The sequence below is a fragment of the Nematolebias whitei genome, chromosome 3, assembly GCF_014905685.2.
Source record: "Nematolebias whitei isolate Nwh7 chromosome 3, NemWhi1, whole genome shotgun sequence".
In the NCBI taxonomy this organism is placed as follows: domain Eukaryota; kingdom Metazoa; phylum Chordata; class Actinopteri; order Cyprinodontiformes; family Rivulidae; genus Nematolebias; species Nematolebias whitei.
Genome location: NC_056500.1, coordinates 54779636 through 54793524, shown reverse-complemented (window position 1 = coordinate 54793524; position 13889 = coordinate 54779636). Strand labels below are relative to the sequence as shown.

The window sequence follows — 13889 nt, the reverse complement described above, 5'->3', positions numbered from 1 at the left end:
CTACCTAACCTCATGTCCTGCCTCCACCAATTTGGACTTTACTCAGGCTATAAATGAAACATTGGAAAAACACAGACCCTGAGCTTTAACTACGCACCCCAAGAGGATATAAGTAATCAGTTCAAATTTAACTGGAAAACAAAAACCATGAAATATTTAGGTGTTAATATTACTAAAAACTTAAACAAGATATACAAAGCAAACTATGGTACTATGACTAGTAAAGTAACAAATAACCTGGACAGATGGGCTCCCCTGACGCTCGATTTGTACAACGAATAGAAACCATGAAAATGATCATTTTACCTCAACTGTTGTTCCTTTTTCAATCTTTATCAATAGAAATTCCTACTAAGCAGTTTAATGAGTGGAACTGGATCATCTCCAGGTTTCTATGGCGGAATAAGAAACCAAGGGTACGCTATAAAACGTTACAGTTACCAAGAGATAGAGGAGGAATGTCACTCCCATGTTTGGAAAATTATTACAGAGCAGCTCAACTGCAAGTTGTGGTTTACTGGTGTGAAGAGAGGTATGAAGCAAAATGGAAAGAACTAGAACTAAGTCAAATTGACATCCCCCTGCAAGCCCTGCTGGGGATAAACACCTCAAGACTAAATATTCAAATGAGCTGTGTGTTTCAACAAAAGTCCCTCTCGACATCTGGTTTAGAGTTCCACAACCCACTTTTAGAGAGGAAAACTCGATTGTTAAGACGGATTGAGCACGATAGAGACTTTGTACCAGCACAACTTGACTCAAAATGTAATCAACTAACTAGAAAAGGCATTACATCATACTGCGGGATTTCTTCTGGAACGGATATGGAAAGTTTCCAACAACTGCAGGAAAAATTTGACCTTGACAAACAAGACTTTTTCAGATACAGAATCAGTTAAAAACATACTTTAAAAGTCACGAGTTCTGACTTTTTAATATTCACAATATACAGACGGTTGATTCTAAAATAATGTACATTAATAATTTATGTAAAATTAAGGAGCCAAGAACAACGTACCTTTGTTCAAACTACAACGTATTCACAATCTGGGGCTTTAAAAATGTTCAAACCATCCACCCAGCCCTTCACAGATTGGACCAGTGCTCCCAGTGACTTGTAATTCTTGAAATGCTTTGCAGTGTAAACTCTGACACACACCAGGTCTGCTGGGAATGTCAGTGGAAGCAAATATTTCTTGGGGTCTCTGGTCCTCTTTTTGTTTTTTCTAACGGGCGACATTTCCAATTTTACCTGTTTTTTCCATTTACCCTTTTTGTCCTCTGGGAGAAGTTTGTCACGATACAGTCCACGTTGTTTTGAGCAGCTTTACAGAGTTATGAAGGAGGATACAGCGGTGACACCATAGACAAACACTGGAGTTTGTTTTTGTCTGTGGACAGGTAAAGTGACGAGCAAGATGTTAGCGCCCCCAACGCAGTGATGTAGGTTCAGAAGCTCTATAAAAGCCTCATATGTTTATGATTATTGTCCTGTAAGAACATCTAACTATATCCAAGTCTCAATTATCTAGCTGTTGATTTGATGTGAAGTTGAAGAATTTGGAGGTAGTTCTGCCTCTTAATTATTCCAGCTGCTTTGTGCTAAGCACCAATATCACAGCATGATGGTACCACCTCTATGCTTAACAGTTGGTACATCGTTTTTAAGTTTGAAAGCTTCACCTTGACTCCACCAAACATTTGTCTTGTCGCTGTGGTCAAATAATTCAATGTTTTTCTTTAACTCTAAACTTTTCTTTAGGAGGCATATGGCTAGTCTGTCAAACTTAAGTGTTTCTTTTGGAACAGGGGCCTCATGTTTGGTCAACAGGTGATGGGGATGTAAAACTGGCTTCACTAACGGGGACAGTAATGTTCCAGCACTTTACAGTTTTTGGCAGGCATGAGGCTTGGCGGGTCCGAGGTTGTTCCTGAACATCCTAACTCTTCTAGGTCCCTCTTGTTAGATCTTCTCTGAGTTCACTGGACTCCCTACTTGCTCTGAGTATTGTTCAAATGGTTTTAAACTGGCAAAAGAGAAACTGCCAGCTGCTGTCAATCATCATGATCACTAATGAAAAGCCTTTGTCCTAGTAAAGTTAAAATGCATCAATGAGTCTTCAAGACCTTTCTTTAGGATTTAGGTGAATGTATGTATTTTTTTGAGCCATTATTTAGATTTTGACCATGTGTGGATTAGATAATATGAACAATTCAAATTTGTGCACCCAGTTCTTCTTTTGAAACATGCCCATGATAAGTGGATGAAACTTTTCCATCTGTACATGAAGGGCAGTCAGAAAATATTGTAATTTGTTCCATACATTTCTGAGTCTTTAAGAAATGTACGAAGCGAGGCAGATTTCACCCTCGGGTTATACGCTGGGCAAAACCTCATCTGTTTATATCCAGTATTCTCAGTTTTCCATCACTTTCCCATGCTGATGTATACCGTCTTCGGTCTTATAGACAAAGTCCCCTCTTTTCTTTCTGTTTGCTTAATTTTTTCCTGGTTTCTTTGGTTCCCATAGAAAAATGTTTTACTGTACTGCCGTAGCTCTGATACTGATCTTAATCAAGAGCAGCCCCATGAGATTAGTTCAGAGATAGCTTAGCACTGGATGTATGTTTTTCTCTTGGTAAGTTAAACAGAGTTGTACCAGCTCAAACATCTGAGACACTTTATACCTCAGCCAACTTTGAGTCTTTGGAGAAAAAGATTCAGTTTTTTTGTTCATTTTTAAAAAAGTTAACTTTTCCATCACTTCATATATTTATTATTAACCAATCATGTTTTCTTCTCCTTTACAGTATTAGCTTTATTCTACTTGTATTTCATTTCAATATTTTCTTTTTACTTTCCTTTTTAACCTTATTTTACTGTTCTTACTTAATTTCCCCTCATGCTTAATTCATTTACTTTATTTTACTTCATATCACTCATCTGTTTTGCTGATTTCCATTTATTTTATTTTTCATACATCTTCTTCTGTTTAGTTAGGGGTTCCAATGCAGTTAAGAATCCTGACAGAATCTTTACAGTTTTTACGCATTGCATAGTTTATGTTTCATGATATTTAAAGACGTTAATCACAATATTTCCAACTTCCAGTGATAATGGTATATACACTAACATCCTGACGCATGCTCATCAGTCCAGGTAGAAACATTTAACAAAGGTCCTCTGGACGGATTCAGAATCAGAATAAGTTTTATTGTCATTGCACAGTTAAGTACAGTGACATTACGTACAGCTGTCCTAAAGATGGACGGAAGTGTACAGGGGCTGCAGGGGCTGCAGCTTAAATCCTTGACAGGGCACGGTTTAAGGCAGGGGTGGGCAATTATTTTTTCCATGGGGCCACATGAGAAACAGAAAATATTGTGGAGGGCCGGCCAAAAGGCTGATCTCAATTCTGCATAATATTAACTCTATTTCTTTATAAAAAGCAGTAAATAGCATTGTTTTGACAAGCTGGTAAGAGTACATGTTATAATTAAGCAATGAAAACATGAGGTTGCCTTCCAAAAAATGTAATTTATTCAAGCGAATTTCCCAAACAATGGGAATGACAATAAATCTCTAAAACAACATCATAAAAACACACAACACGTGCAAATAAAAATAACCACAATACAATTAAAATCATGCACAACTCAACCATAAAAACATCATTTAAAACTTCTTACATTTTTAAGTTGTTTTTTCTTGTTCAGTGAGAGAAATCTAGTCTCTGCTGGGCTTTAACGAGTGCATCAAAATCAGGTTGAATGTCTGAGGTGGAGATGCGAAGCACAGCTGACAGATGATCGTCAGAGAGAGATGATCTGTACCTGGATTTCGTGAACTTCATCATTGAAAATGTTTGTTCACATATGTAGGTAGAGCCAAAGAGAACCAACATCTTCTGAGCATGTCTCTTCATGTTTGGAAAGTTCTCCTCTTTGAGAGAAGAGTATAAATCCAGTAGAGATCCTGATTTAAAGAGCTCTGCCAGTACTGCATCTGACTGCAGATCGATGAGTTCCAGCTGAACATCACTGGGTGCATTATCCACACTGCAGGTGAAGGGAGAGGAAATCATGTGCATTTCATCCTCGATTGTTCTGAGATCTTCAAATCTCCTTGAAAACTCACAATGCAAAGCTCCTAACATGGATGAGTACCTGCGGAGGTGATCGGCTGATGGTGTGACTTCTTTCAGGGTATGCATGTGAGTGAGATTGTTGCTCTCCAGTTGGCTTGAAAGAAACAGCATATTTTTCATGAAAGCCTTCACCAGGGTGTGCATTTCATGAACAAAAAGGCCCCTGCCTTGCAGCTTGGTGTTCAGGTCATTCATCAGTGCAGTCACATCAACAGCAAATGCAAAATCTGCCATCCAGTCCTCATCTGAGAGCTCTGGGATGTCTTTGCCTTTCATCTCACAAAACTCTTGAATCTCTGTTTTCAGGTCCCAAACTCTTTTTAGCACTTTGCCCAGGCTGAGCCATCTGACAGGTGTGTGGTAGCCGATGTCACTATGCTCAGACTCATGATCCTCCAAAAGTGCGACAAACTGTCTGTGATTCAATGCCCGTGCCCTCATGAAGTTTACTATGTTAGTAACAACATTAATAACATGGTTAATTTTTAGCACTGACTTGCACAACACATGTTGGTGTATAATACAATGCAAAAATACCAATTCCTGATCTGAGTCGATTTCAGACACTTTATCTTGCATACGTTTTAAAAGTCCCACATTTTTCCCTGTAAGATTTGGACAACCGTCCGTTGTGACACCTGCCAGTCTGTCCCATTTCAGTCCCAGTGTGTCCATGCACGCATTCACCTCCATGAAGAGATCGCTCCCTGTAGTCGTCCCTTTCATTGACCGCATTGCTGCCAGCTCCTCCGTAATCTTGAAGTCCGGAGTGATCCCGCGGACAAATACGAGTAACTGGGCTGTGTCACGGACATCACAGCTTTCGTCCAAAGCCAAGGAGAAAAAGTCAAAACTTGCCACTTCACGTTGCAGCTGAAGCTCCAGATTCCACGATATGTCCTCCACCCTTCTCGTCACGGTTCGCCTGGAGAGCGGGACTTTCTCAAATGCTTCTTTTTTTTCAGGGCATATTAAAGCTGCGGAGTCCACCAAGCACTCTTTGATAAACTCCCCCTCCGAGAATGGCACTGTTTTTAGCGATTTTGTGAGCTAACACAAAGCTGGTCTTGGTTGCTGCATCCCTGGATGTGTGAAGCTTGGTAAAAAAGCCTTGCTGCTTTTGCAGTTTAGCTAGCAAAGCTTCCGATGTTCGCGCCCTTTCAGCGTCAGTCACGTTCTTGTATTTCTCCCCGTGTTTCGTCTCGTAATGCCGACTCAAATTGTAGTCCTTAAACACGGCGATCTGCTCCCCGCAAACTAAACACACGGCTTTACCCCTGACTTCAGTAAATAAATACTTAGCAGTCCAATTTTTGTTGAAAACCCTGCTTTCTTCATCTACCTTTCTTTTTTTAGCATAAGCAGACATTTCTGAGGGCTGAAGTCGTCTTGTGACTTGCTAGTGACAACGATCAAATCACGCGCATGTCTCAATATACGCTTTGCGTCATCATGTACGTAAATAAAAAAAACTTCAAAATAAAAGCATTGCAGCTTCAGTCCATGCATCAGGTAAAATAAGAAAATATGTTTATTTTGTAATTTCCAATTAACGTTGCACGGGCCGGTCAGAGCCAATCAAAGGGCTGTATGCGGCCCGAGGGCCGTACAATGCCCAGGTTTAGTTTAAGGTATCAAAAAAATCTACCACAGCAAGCAACATAGATAGACACATTACATGCATCTCATCACATGGTGAGATTTGTCCATGAGCACTTCCAAATAGTTTCCATAGTCCTGGTAAGATGTTACAGTTTCTCTCAGCCGGTACAACTTTGATAAGCATTCACAGACGTTCTCGAGGGGGAACAGAGCAGAGCTTCTTTATTTACATGTCCACCAGGAGCAATTTGAGATAAGTTGGCCTTCCAAGGCCAAGTGGGGAGGCCAGATTCAGATAAACAGCACTTATTTGGGCAGGCAGACTCTGGTTCCTGTCTGCCTTCAGTTCTGCTGGAATTCTCAATGGCGAATCCATACTTCAGATTTGTTGACATTCCGTGGTTTGTTAACTTTTCTCCATGGTCGAATCCATCATGCCGGTGAGGATCTCGTAAATCACACGAGTCTGAGAGCTCAAAGCACAAAATAATCCTTCACATGAAGTTAGTAGCTTTATCATGGCCGAAACTGCTGCCGACATCTTCCTAATTTGTTGTCATCCAAAAGGCAGAAAATCCGTTATCATAAATCCAATTATGTACACATCTTATCCATGACATATCCAGATGCGTGCGTCCGCTCGGGCATGAGATCTCTCCACTCCAGCACCGTGTTGCTTGAAAAAAAATTGTATCAATTGCGTTGAGAGACCAGCTGACCAGATCCATAATAATAATTTACGATTTGGAAGATGTGTAAAGAGAGGCTCTGATACACAGGACAATGAGGAAAAGCAGAAGGCAGGAGAGAGAAAAAAGCGTCCGTCTTGTTCAAGGACAAGTGAGAAAAAATGTTTTTTTTTTTTTTTTTAAACTTGTTGAAACTTTTTGTCTTTTGTCCAAAAGACTTTGTTAGTCTGAGGAGTTGCACTAAACAGTCTTATATGCACTGTATCATTTGATTGGTCTAAACTTTCCTAATTTTTGGCAAACAAATGTTTCTTACATTCACCGACTGCACTTTGGATCATGTGGGTTATACATCAAACATGGGCGTTTTGGTCTTCTTCCACTCAGTATGTCTGAAAATCACAAGTGCTATTGTGATTTTCTCCCTGATTGTCCCAGAATGCTGAGTACACACATCCAAACTCTCTTTGATCTTGATTGTTTATGAATGCAGATTTTTCTCTTTAAGCTTGGAAACCAGCCGGTCAAAGCAGATGGCCGCTTGTCCTGATCCTGGTTCTGCTAGAGGTTTCTTCCTGTTAAAGGGAGTTTTTCTTTCCACTGTTGCCACTGTGCTTGCTCAGGATGGGAGACTGCAAAGAAGCCAAGATTCAACTTGTCTGCTGGATTCCTCAGATAGAGAACTTTACTAACTGTCTTTTATGTGAATGTTCCTGTAAAGTGCCCTGAGACAACTTTGTTGTGATTTGGCGCTATATAAATAAACTGAATTGAATGGAATTGAAATCGTTCACACTGAAGTCCGCCCCACGCAGCTCACTGCCCCGACTTCTGACCTGCTCTTTTTGTTTAAAGTGCTCAAATTTAGCTATAATTGGCCAAGGTCGTTTGTTATCGGGCTTCTTACCTTCGAGGCGGTGAACATGATGAAATGTGATGTTTTTTACCGTCTCACTTGGGAGTTTCAGCTGACGTTGGATAAACTCACGAATCGTAACTTCAGCGTCGTCCTCTGCTCGTTCTGGGATCCCAGAGAAGACAAGATGCTCCGAGTTTGAATGTCCAGGATGGATTCCTTAATTTTTCTGTTTTCTGTGGACAGCTGCGTCATCCCCTCGGTGATTTGTTTGACATTATCACTCAGAGTTTGGTTGTCAGCAGCAAGCAATGCCACCTGAGCTTGGCTGAACTCCAGAGACTCTCTCAGTGCTTGGAACTCCTTGTGGAGAACCTCCACCAGGGCCAGACGGGCATCTAAGCTGGTTAGCTTCTTGTCTATAGAGTCCAGGACATCAGTGAAGCTTTTCTCTGGAGAGGTGGACGTGCTGGTTGAGCTCTCTGAACGCTGCGTTTAGGAGTTGGTGTGGCCGTGGATGCGGTGTTTTTTTGTGGTTTACCCATCACGATGTTGTCAAAACACTCATCCACGTAACTTTTTTTTTCTTATTTTTTATGTTTGATTTTAATTACAATTCAAAATCTTACTTCTAACCTACAAAGCTCTCAACAACCTGGCTCCATCTTATATTACAGATCTTATTGTTCCATATTTTACTAAAAGAGCACTTCGCTCTCAGGCTGCAGGTTTACTTGTAGTTCCTAGAATTTACAAAAACAGAATGGGAGGCAGATCTTTCAATTATCAGGCTCCTCTCTTGTGGAACCAACTTCCAGTTTCTGTCCGTGAGGCTGACACATTATCCAATTTTAAGACTGGACTTAAGACTTTCCTTTTTGCTAAATCCTATAGTTAGGGTCGGCTTGGGTTTCCTGAGCTGTCCCTTAGTTATGCTGCTAGAGGCTTAGACTGCTGGAGGACAAACTGACCACAATTTTCACTCTGCTACTGTCTTTACTGAGGTTGTTTTCACACCTGATAGTCCGGTAGACTCGGTTCGGTTCGGGACCAATATTCATGACCTTTTGTTACATTTGAGCTGGTGCGTTTGCATTCACACTGCACTGTGCAGTCGAGTCAACCTGTTGAACCAACCTGTTCCCCCGCTCGCCTGTGGGGGCGCTGCACCAAGAACTACTGAAAGAAACGACACAAAAACCTCTGAAGACACTTCTTCTTCTTCTTCTTCTGGAAATAAAACAAAAACGGAGTGGCATCAAGTTTTAGCAGTTTTAGGAGTTATATTTTGTCTTTTTTCAAAAAATGGACTCAGCATGAGCAGAAGATGAGACAGAAGACCATAGAGAATATTGTTTTTCACACAAGGCAGCTGACGGCTCCATATGAGGTCAGAGAAATGTGTGTTTGTTTGTCCTGCACTGTACTCCTTTTCCTTCTTGTGGAGCGGGGTCCGGTCTGTTTACATTCACACTATACTCGAACTGCGCTGCAGTTCTCTTCTACCGGACCGAGACCTAGGTTTTAGCCCGGGCCAGAGTTTGCCTTTTTGTTCCATGACAGAGTTTGATGGCACGTTCACACCTCCCTAAACGAGCCGGACTTTCAAGGAAAACGAGCTAGAGTTTGATTAAAGGGGACTAAACAGGGCTGGTGTGAATGCACCTTTACTCTGCTCAACCTGTTTTGTATTTGTAATTATTTTTCTATTCTTAACATGTGTTTTTTTGTCTTTCAGATACACCTGGACCTATATCTGGACCTACCATTCTGTGTTGGTCTGTCTCTCCTTCCTGTCCTCTCAAACCAGCCGGTCAAAGCAGATGGCCGCCTTTCCTGAGCCTGGTTCTGCTGGAGGTTTATTCCCTTTAAAAGGGAGTTTTTCTTTCCACTGTTGCCACTGTGCTTGTTCAGGATGGGAGACTGCAACGAAGCCAAGATTCAACTTGTCTGCTGGATTCCTTAGATAGAGAACTTTACTAATTGGCTTTTATGTGAATGTTCCTGTAAAGTGCCCTGAGACAACTTTGTTGCGATTTGGCGCTATATAAATAAACTGAATTGAGCTGAATTGAAATTAATACATTAGCTTGTTTTACCTGAGTCGAATCGTCTTTGTTTAGCAGTATCCTGCCATGTTACTTACGCAGCACAGCTCTTACATGATCTCTGCAGCTCATCACCAGGTGCACCCTCTTAATGAGCTAGCCTCTCTCATACAAAGCAGTTAGCCTCTCTTACCCATAGCCTGGTTGTGAGTGTCAATGCACAATCTGTTCCGGGACCAGAAGCATGATCCGTACTGTGCACCCATACTCTGGGTGCAGGAGAGGTGCACCTCAGAATGGTCCTATGTCTTGTATTGAAGAGGAGCTAATTGTGCATGTACAACTTTTAACGAGAGTCTATGGGCAAAGATTTTAGCGCCCCAGGGTGGAAATACATCATCAATCAGAGATAACGTCTAATGAAACAAACATACTCATCAATAACTATCAAAATATTTATCTTCCACAGCTAAAAATGTATATATATATATATATATATATATATATATATATATATATATATATTGTAATGATCCTTTAGGAGTTACTGTATTGTTACATGTTTACTATTCCTGTTGGTTCTTGTATATGACATATTCTGTTGTGCCACAGGGGTTCTTGGGAAATGAGTTGGAGTGGGGTTTGTTGGGTGGCCCATCCTTGTGAGGAGCAGTGCATCCTGCTGTTGTGATGCTGAGGAGCTCTGACGTGAGTTAGAGCTGAACAGTAACTCAGAGTTATTTGACCTGTAATTATTGTTCCTGAATAAATCGTTGGTAAGAGCAAAACGTCTGGTGCTTGAGTGACCGCGTCAACTTACATTGGTGTCAGAAGTGAAACTACGAGCTGCCTCTGAAGTTGCCGGCGGCACTAATCACGGTTGGAGACTGATGTTGTCTGACAAAATTAAGAGGGAGGAGCTGGAGATGGAAGCCTGGCTGCATTCGACCGCTCACAGAGTGAGAGAAACAGCGCTGAAAATGGCTGCTGAGGCAGGATTTTCACCAGGTTTGGCTAGAACTGAGAACTTTTCCTGCCACGACCGCGTTTCAGCGGAATAGAGTCAAACTCGCATGATGCACTGTCACATGATATAAACAAAGAGGGCGGCGCCCAGGGGCGGGAAGTAGCTGCAAACATAAAAACACCCAAGTTCAATGGAAAGACAACATGGGAAGTGTTTATTGCTCAGTTTGAACTGTTAGCTGTTGCAACTGGCTGGGATGAGAAGAATAAAGCACTGCAATTAGCTTTGTGCCTGTGTGAGGATGCAGCTGCCTGTTTACTGCTGCTGAGCAAGGAGGAGAGGAGAGATTATGCTGCTCTAGTTGGAACACTACATAGATGGTTTGGACAGTATAACCAGCCTGTGCTGCTGCGATCAGTTTCACAACAGATGCAGACAGCCTGTGGAGCCACATTGTATTCTGGCCTATGACATCAAGTGCCTCTGTAGGAGGGCTTATGACAACATGCCACCTACTGTACAGGCAGAAGTCGCTTGGGATCAGTTCCTGCAGGCCCTCAGTCCCAAAGAGCTCCAAATACAGACTCAGCTTGCACGTCCAGACACATTTGGTGCAGCTCTAGAGTTGGCGATGGAGAGGGAGATGCTGACAGGATTCATCAGTAGAGCTGAGGACGCACCGATGGTGAGGGCAATGTCTGCACCTGTCGAGCAGATGGGGAGGACAGGGGGACCACTCATTATGATGAAGATTGCTGCTCTTCAGTCATCTGCTCCATGGGCTGGCCCAAGCCATTGACCACAGAGCTGCTGGGGATGTGGGCAAGCAGGCCACTTCATCAGACAGTGTCCCAGGTTCACAGCCATGTTGGGAAATGCTCAAGGGCCCGTGTAGGTGGGAGTGCACGGGCCTGTGAGGCCAACACCCCCAGCCTGTCATCATCTCCACCAGGTGCAGTCATTAATGTTGACTGGACTCAAGTGGGCAACTTTTGTCATTCCACTGATGGTCGCCGGGGTGCCTTGTACAACACTGCTGGACACAGGGTCCAACCTGACATCATCCCTATTGGAACTGCTGTGCAGGCAACTAATGTGCAACTAAAGACAGTGCCTAGTGACCTGGCCCCCATAAGAGGGAGGGGAGTGTTCCAGTTTAAGGTGGGAGATCTCGTTGTGCCTTATGCTGCCTGGGTGGCGGACGTGCAGGACACATGCATCCTTGGGTTGGACTTTGTACAAGCCATGGGTGGCATGCTCGACCTGGGAAATGGCTCCCTAATACTACCTGAAGGGAAGAGAATACAGCTTGTCTCCCCCTCGTCGTGTCCAGCCCCTGATGCAGTAGCTGCTTACACCTCGGAGACTTCAGTGTTGCCTCCAGCTGAACAGCAAGCTGAAGAGGAAGAGAGGTTGTCTGCAGTGAAATAATTTTGGTCCAAAAACTGTGAGAGACTGACTCATCAGGAGCATGAAAGCCTATGGAAGGTGTTGTTGGAGTTTAAGGACACTTTTGCCCTTAAAGTGAGCAAAGTAGGTCTGACGCACTTGATGGAGCACATCATTAACACTGGGGATGCTCGTCCTATTAAAGTGCATCCCCGCCACCTTCCCTTAGCTCTCCAGGAGGCTGCTGACAGAGAAATGAGTGAGATGATTGAGACAGGCATCATAGAGCCATCTGATAGGCCGTGGGCCTCCGCTGTAGTGATGGTACCCAAGAAAAACAGTCCAAGGATGCGCTTCTGCGTAGACTACAGATTACTTAATAAAGTCACAAAAAGGCATTCTTACCCCCTTCCCAGAATTGATTAATCTCTAAACTTGGTAGCAGGTTCTTCCTGCTTTTCCACCCTGGACCTGCGAAGTGGATACTGGCAGGTGCCATTGTCCCCAGAGTCTAGACCAAAGACAGCCTTCTGCACCAACAAGAGACTGTGGCAGTTCAGAGTACTGAACTTTGACCTGTGCAATGCGCCCACCACCTTTGAGCGCAAATGGACAGAGTGCTAGCTGATGTCCCATGACAGTAGTGTCTAGTCTACCTTGATGACCTCCTGGTGCACGGGAGCTCCTTTAATGCTGTTCTGGACTCCCTGAGACTGGTGCTAGGGAAAGTGACTGCTGCAGGCCTTAAGCTACACCCAGACAAGTGCCACTTTATGAGGAGGGAGGTGGAGTTTCTGGGCCACAAGCTGGGCTGTGAGGGCATCAGCACTTTAGAGGAAAAGGTCTATACAATTAAGGACTGGCCCACTTCAACAGACTAAGTTCAGCTTAAAAGCTTCCTTGGGCTAGCCTCCTACTACAGAAGATTTATGAAGGACTTTTCCTCAATAGCTGCACTACTCTTCCGCCTTCTGCAGAAGAACTGTGACATCACCTGGACTCAAGACTGTCAGCAGGCATTCAACACCCTCCGCTGATCTCTGACGGAGTTTCCAGTCCTTGCCCCACCAGACCCTAACCTGCCATTTGTCTTAGACACAGATGCCAGTAATGTGGGACTAGGAGCTGTGTTGTCGCAGGTTGGGCCCAATGGCAAAAGAGTGGTAACATACTACAGCTGGGTCCTGAATAAGAGTGAGCGACGATACTCCGTTACGTGGCGAAAGCTTCTGGCTGTGGTGGTGGCGGTAAGACATTTTAAGTACAACCTGTGTGGTGCACCATTCATTATCAGAACTGACCATGCTGTCCTCCAGTGGTTGATATCCTTCAGGGAGCCCGAAGGGCAGGTGGATCACTGGCTGGAAGAATTCCAGAGCTTTAATTTCACTGTGGAGCACAGAGCAGGAGCATGCCATTCCAATTCAGATGCTCTGTCTCGCCATCCATGTGCTGCAACAGGCTGTCGTCATTGTGAAAAGCAAGAGGAGAGAGAGCTCACAGCAACAGACAGCACAGCAACAGACGGCACAGTGCAGTTCTTGTGCAGGGTGTTCCAGGTGGTTGATGTGATGGAGTGGAGGGCAAAGCAGGAGCACGACCCCGACCTGCTGCCAGTCCTACAATGGCTCAAGGGTGAGCAGCAACCCAACTGGGATGAGGTCACTGGGCTTTCTATCACCACCAAGGGGCTGTGGGCCAAGTTTGATGCTCTGAGGCTGAGCGAAGGAGTGTTGCAATGTGCCACAGGGGAGGAGAGGTAGTAGGTTGTGGTGCCAAGATCACTGAGGTCAACTGTGCTGGGAGCCTGACTCCTGTTCCTCGCACAAGGGGCCACTGGACCAGTCTCGTGCCCAGCTCCAACAGCAACCAGCAGGAGCACTGATGGAACAAGTGGCTGTAGACATCATGGGCCTGTTTCCCCGCACAGATAAGGGAAACCACTATGTCCTTGCTGCCATGGACTATTTTACCAAGTGGCCAGAGGCATATGCCATCCCAGATCAAGAGGCCGAGACTGTGGCTGACACATTAGTGGAGGGGATGTTCAGCCGGTTCAGGACAGCGGAAACCCTTCACAGCAATCAGGGTCAAAACTTTGATTCCAGGGTGTTTGCTGCCATGTGTGAATGCCTGGGGATTCAGAACACCCACACCACCCCACTTCACCCACAGAGTGATGGCCTGGTA

The 13889-nt window shown here is 43.9% G+C and overlaps 1 protein-coding gene across 1 annotated transcript in view; it reads left to right on the top strand.

Moving 5' to 3' along the window:
* The window catches only part of reps2 (RALBP1 associated Eps domain containing 2), a 44748-nt gene extending 31164 nt beyond the window's left edge, over positions 1 to 13584 (top strand). Inside the window, exons 16-18 of the mRNA XM_037674375.1 lie at positions 12839 to 12946; positions 13016 to 13458; positions 13530 to 13584. Of these exons, the coding sequence (XP_037530303.1) occupies positions 12839 to 12946; positions 13016 to 13458; positions 13530 to 13584 (606 nt within the window). The remainder of the gene's footprint in view (positions 1 to 12838; positions 12947 to 13015; positions 13459 to 13529) is intronic.
* The last annotated feature ends 305 nt before the right edge of the window (positions 13585 to 13889 follow it).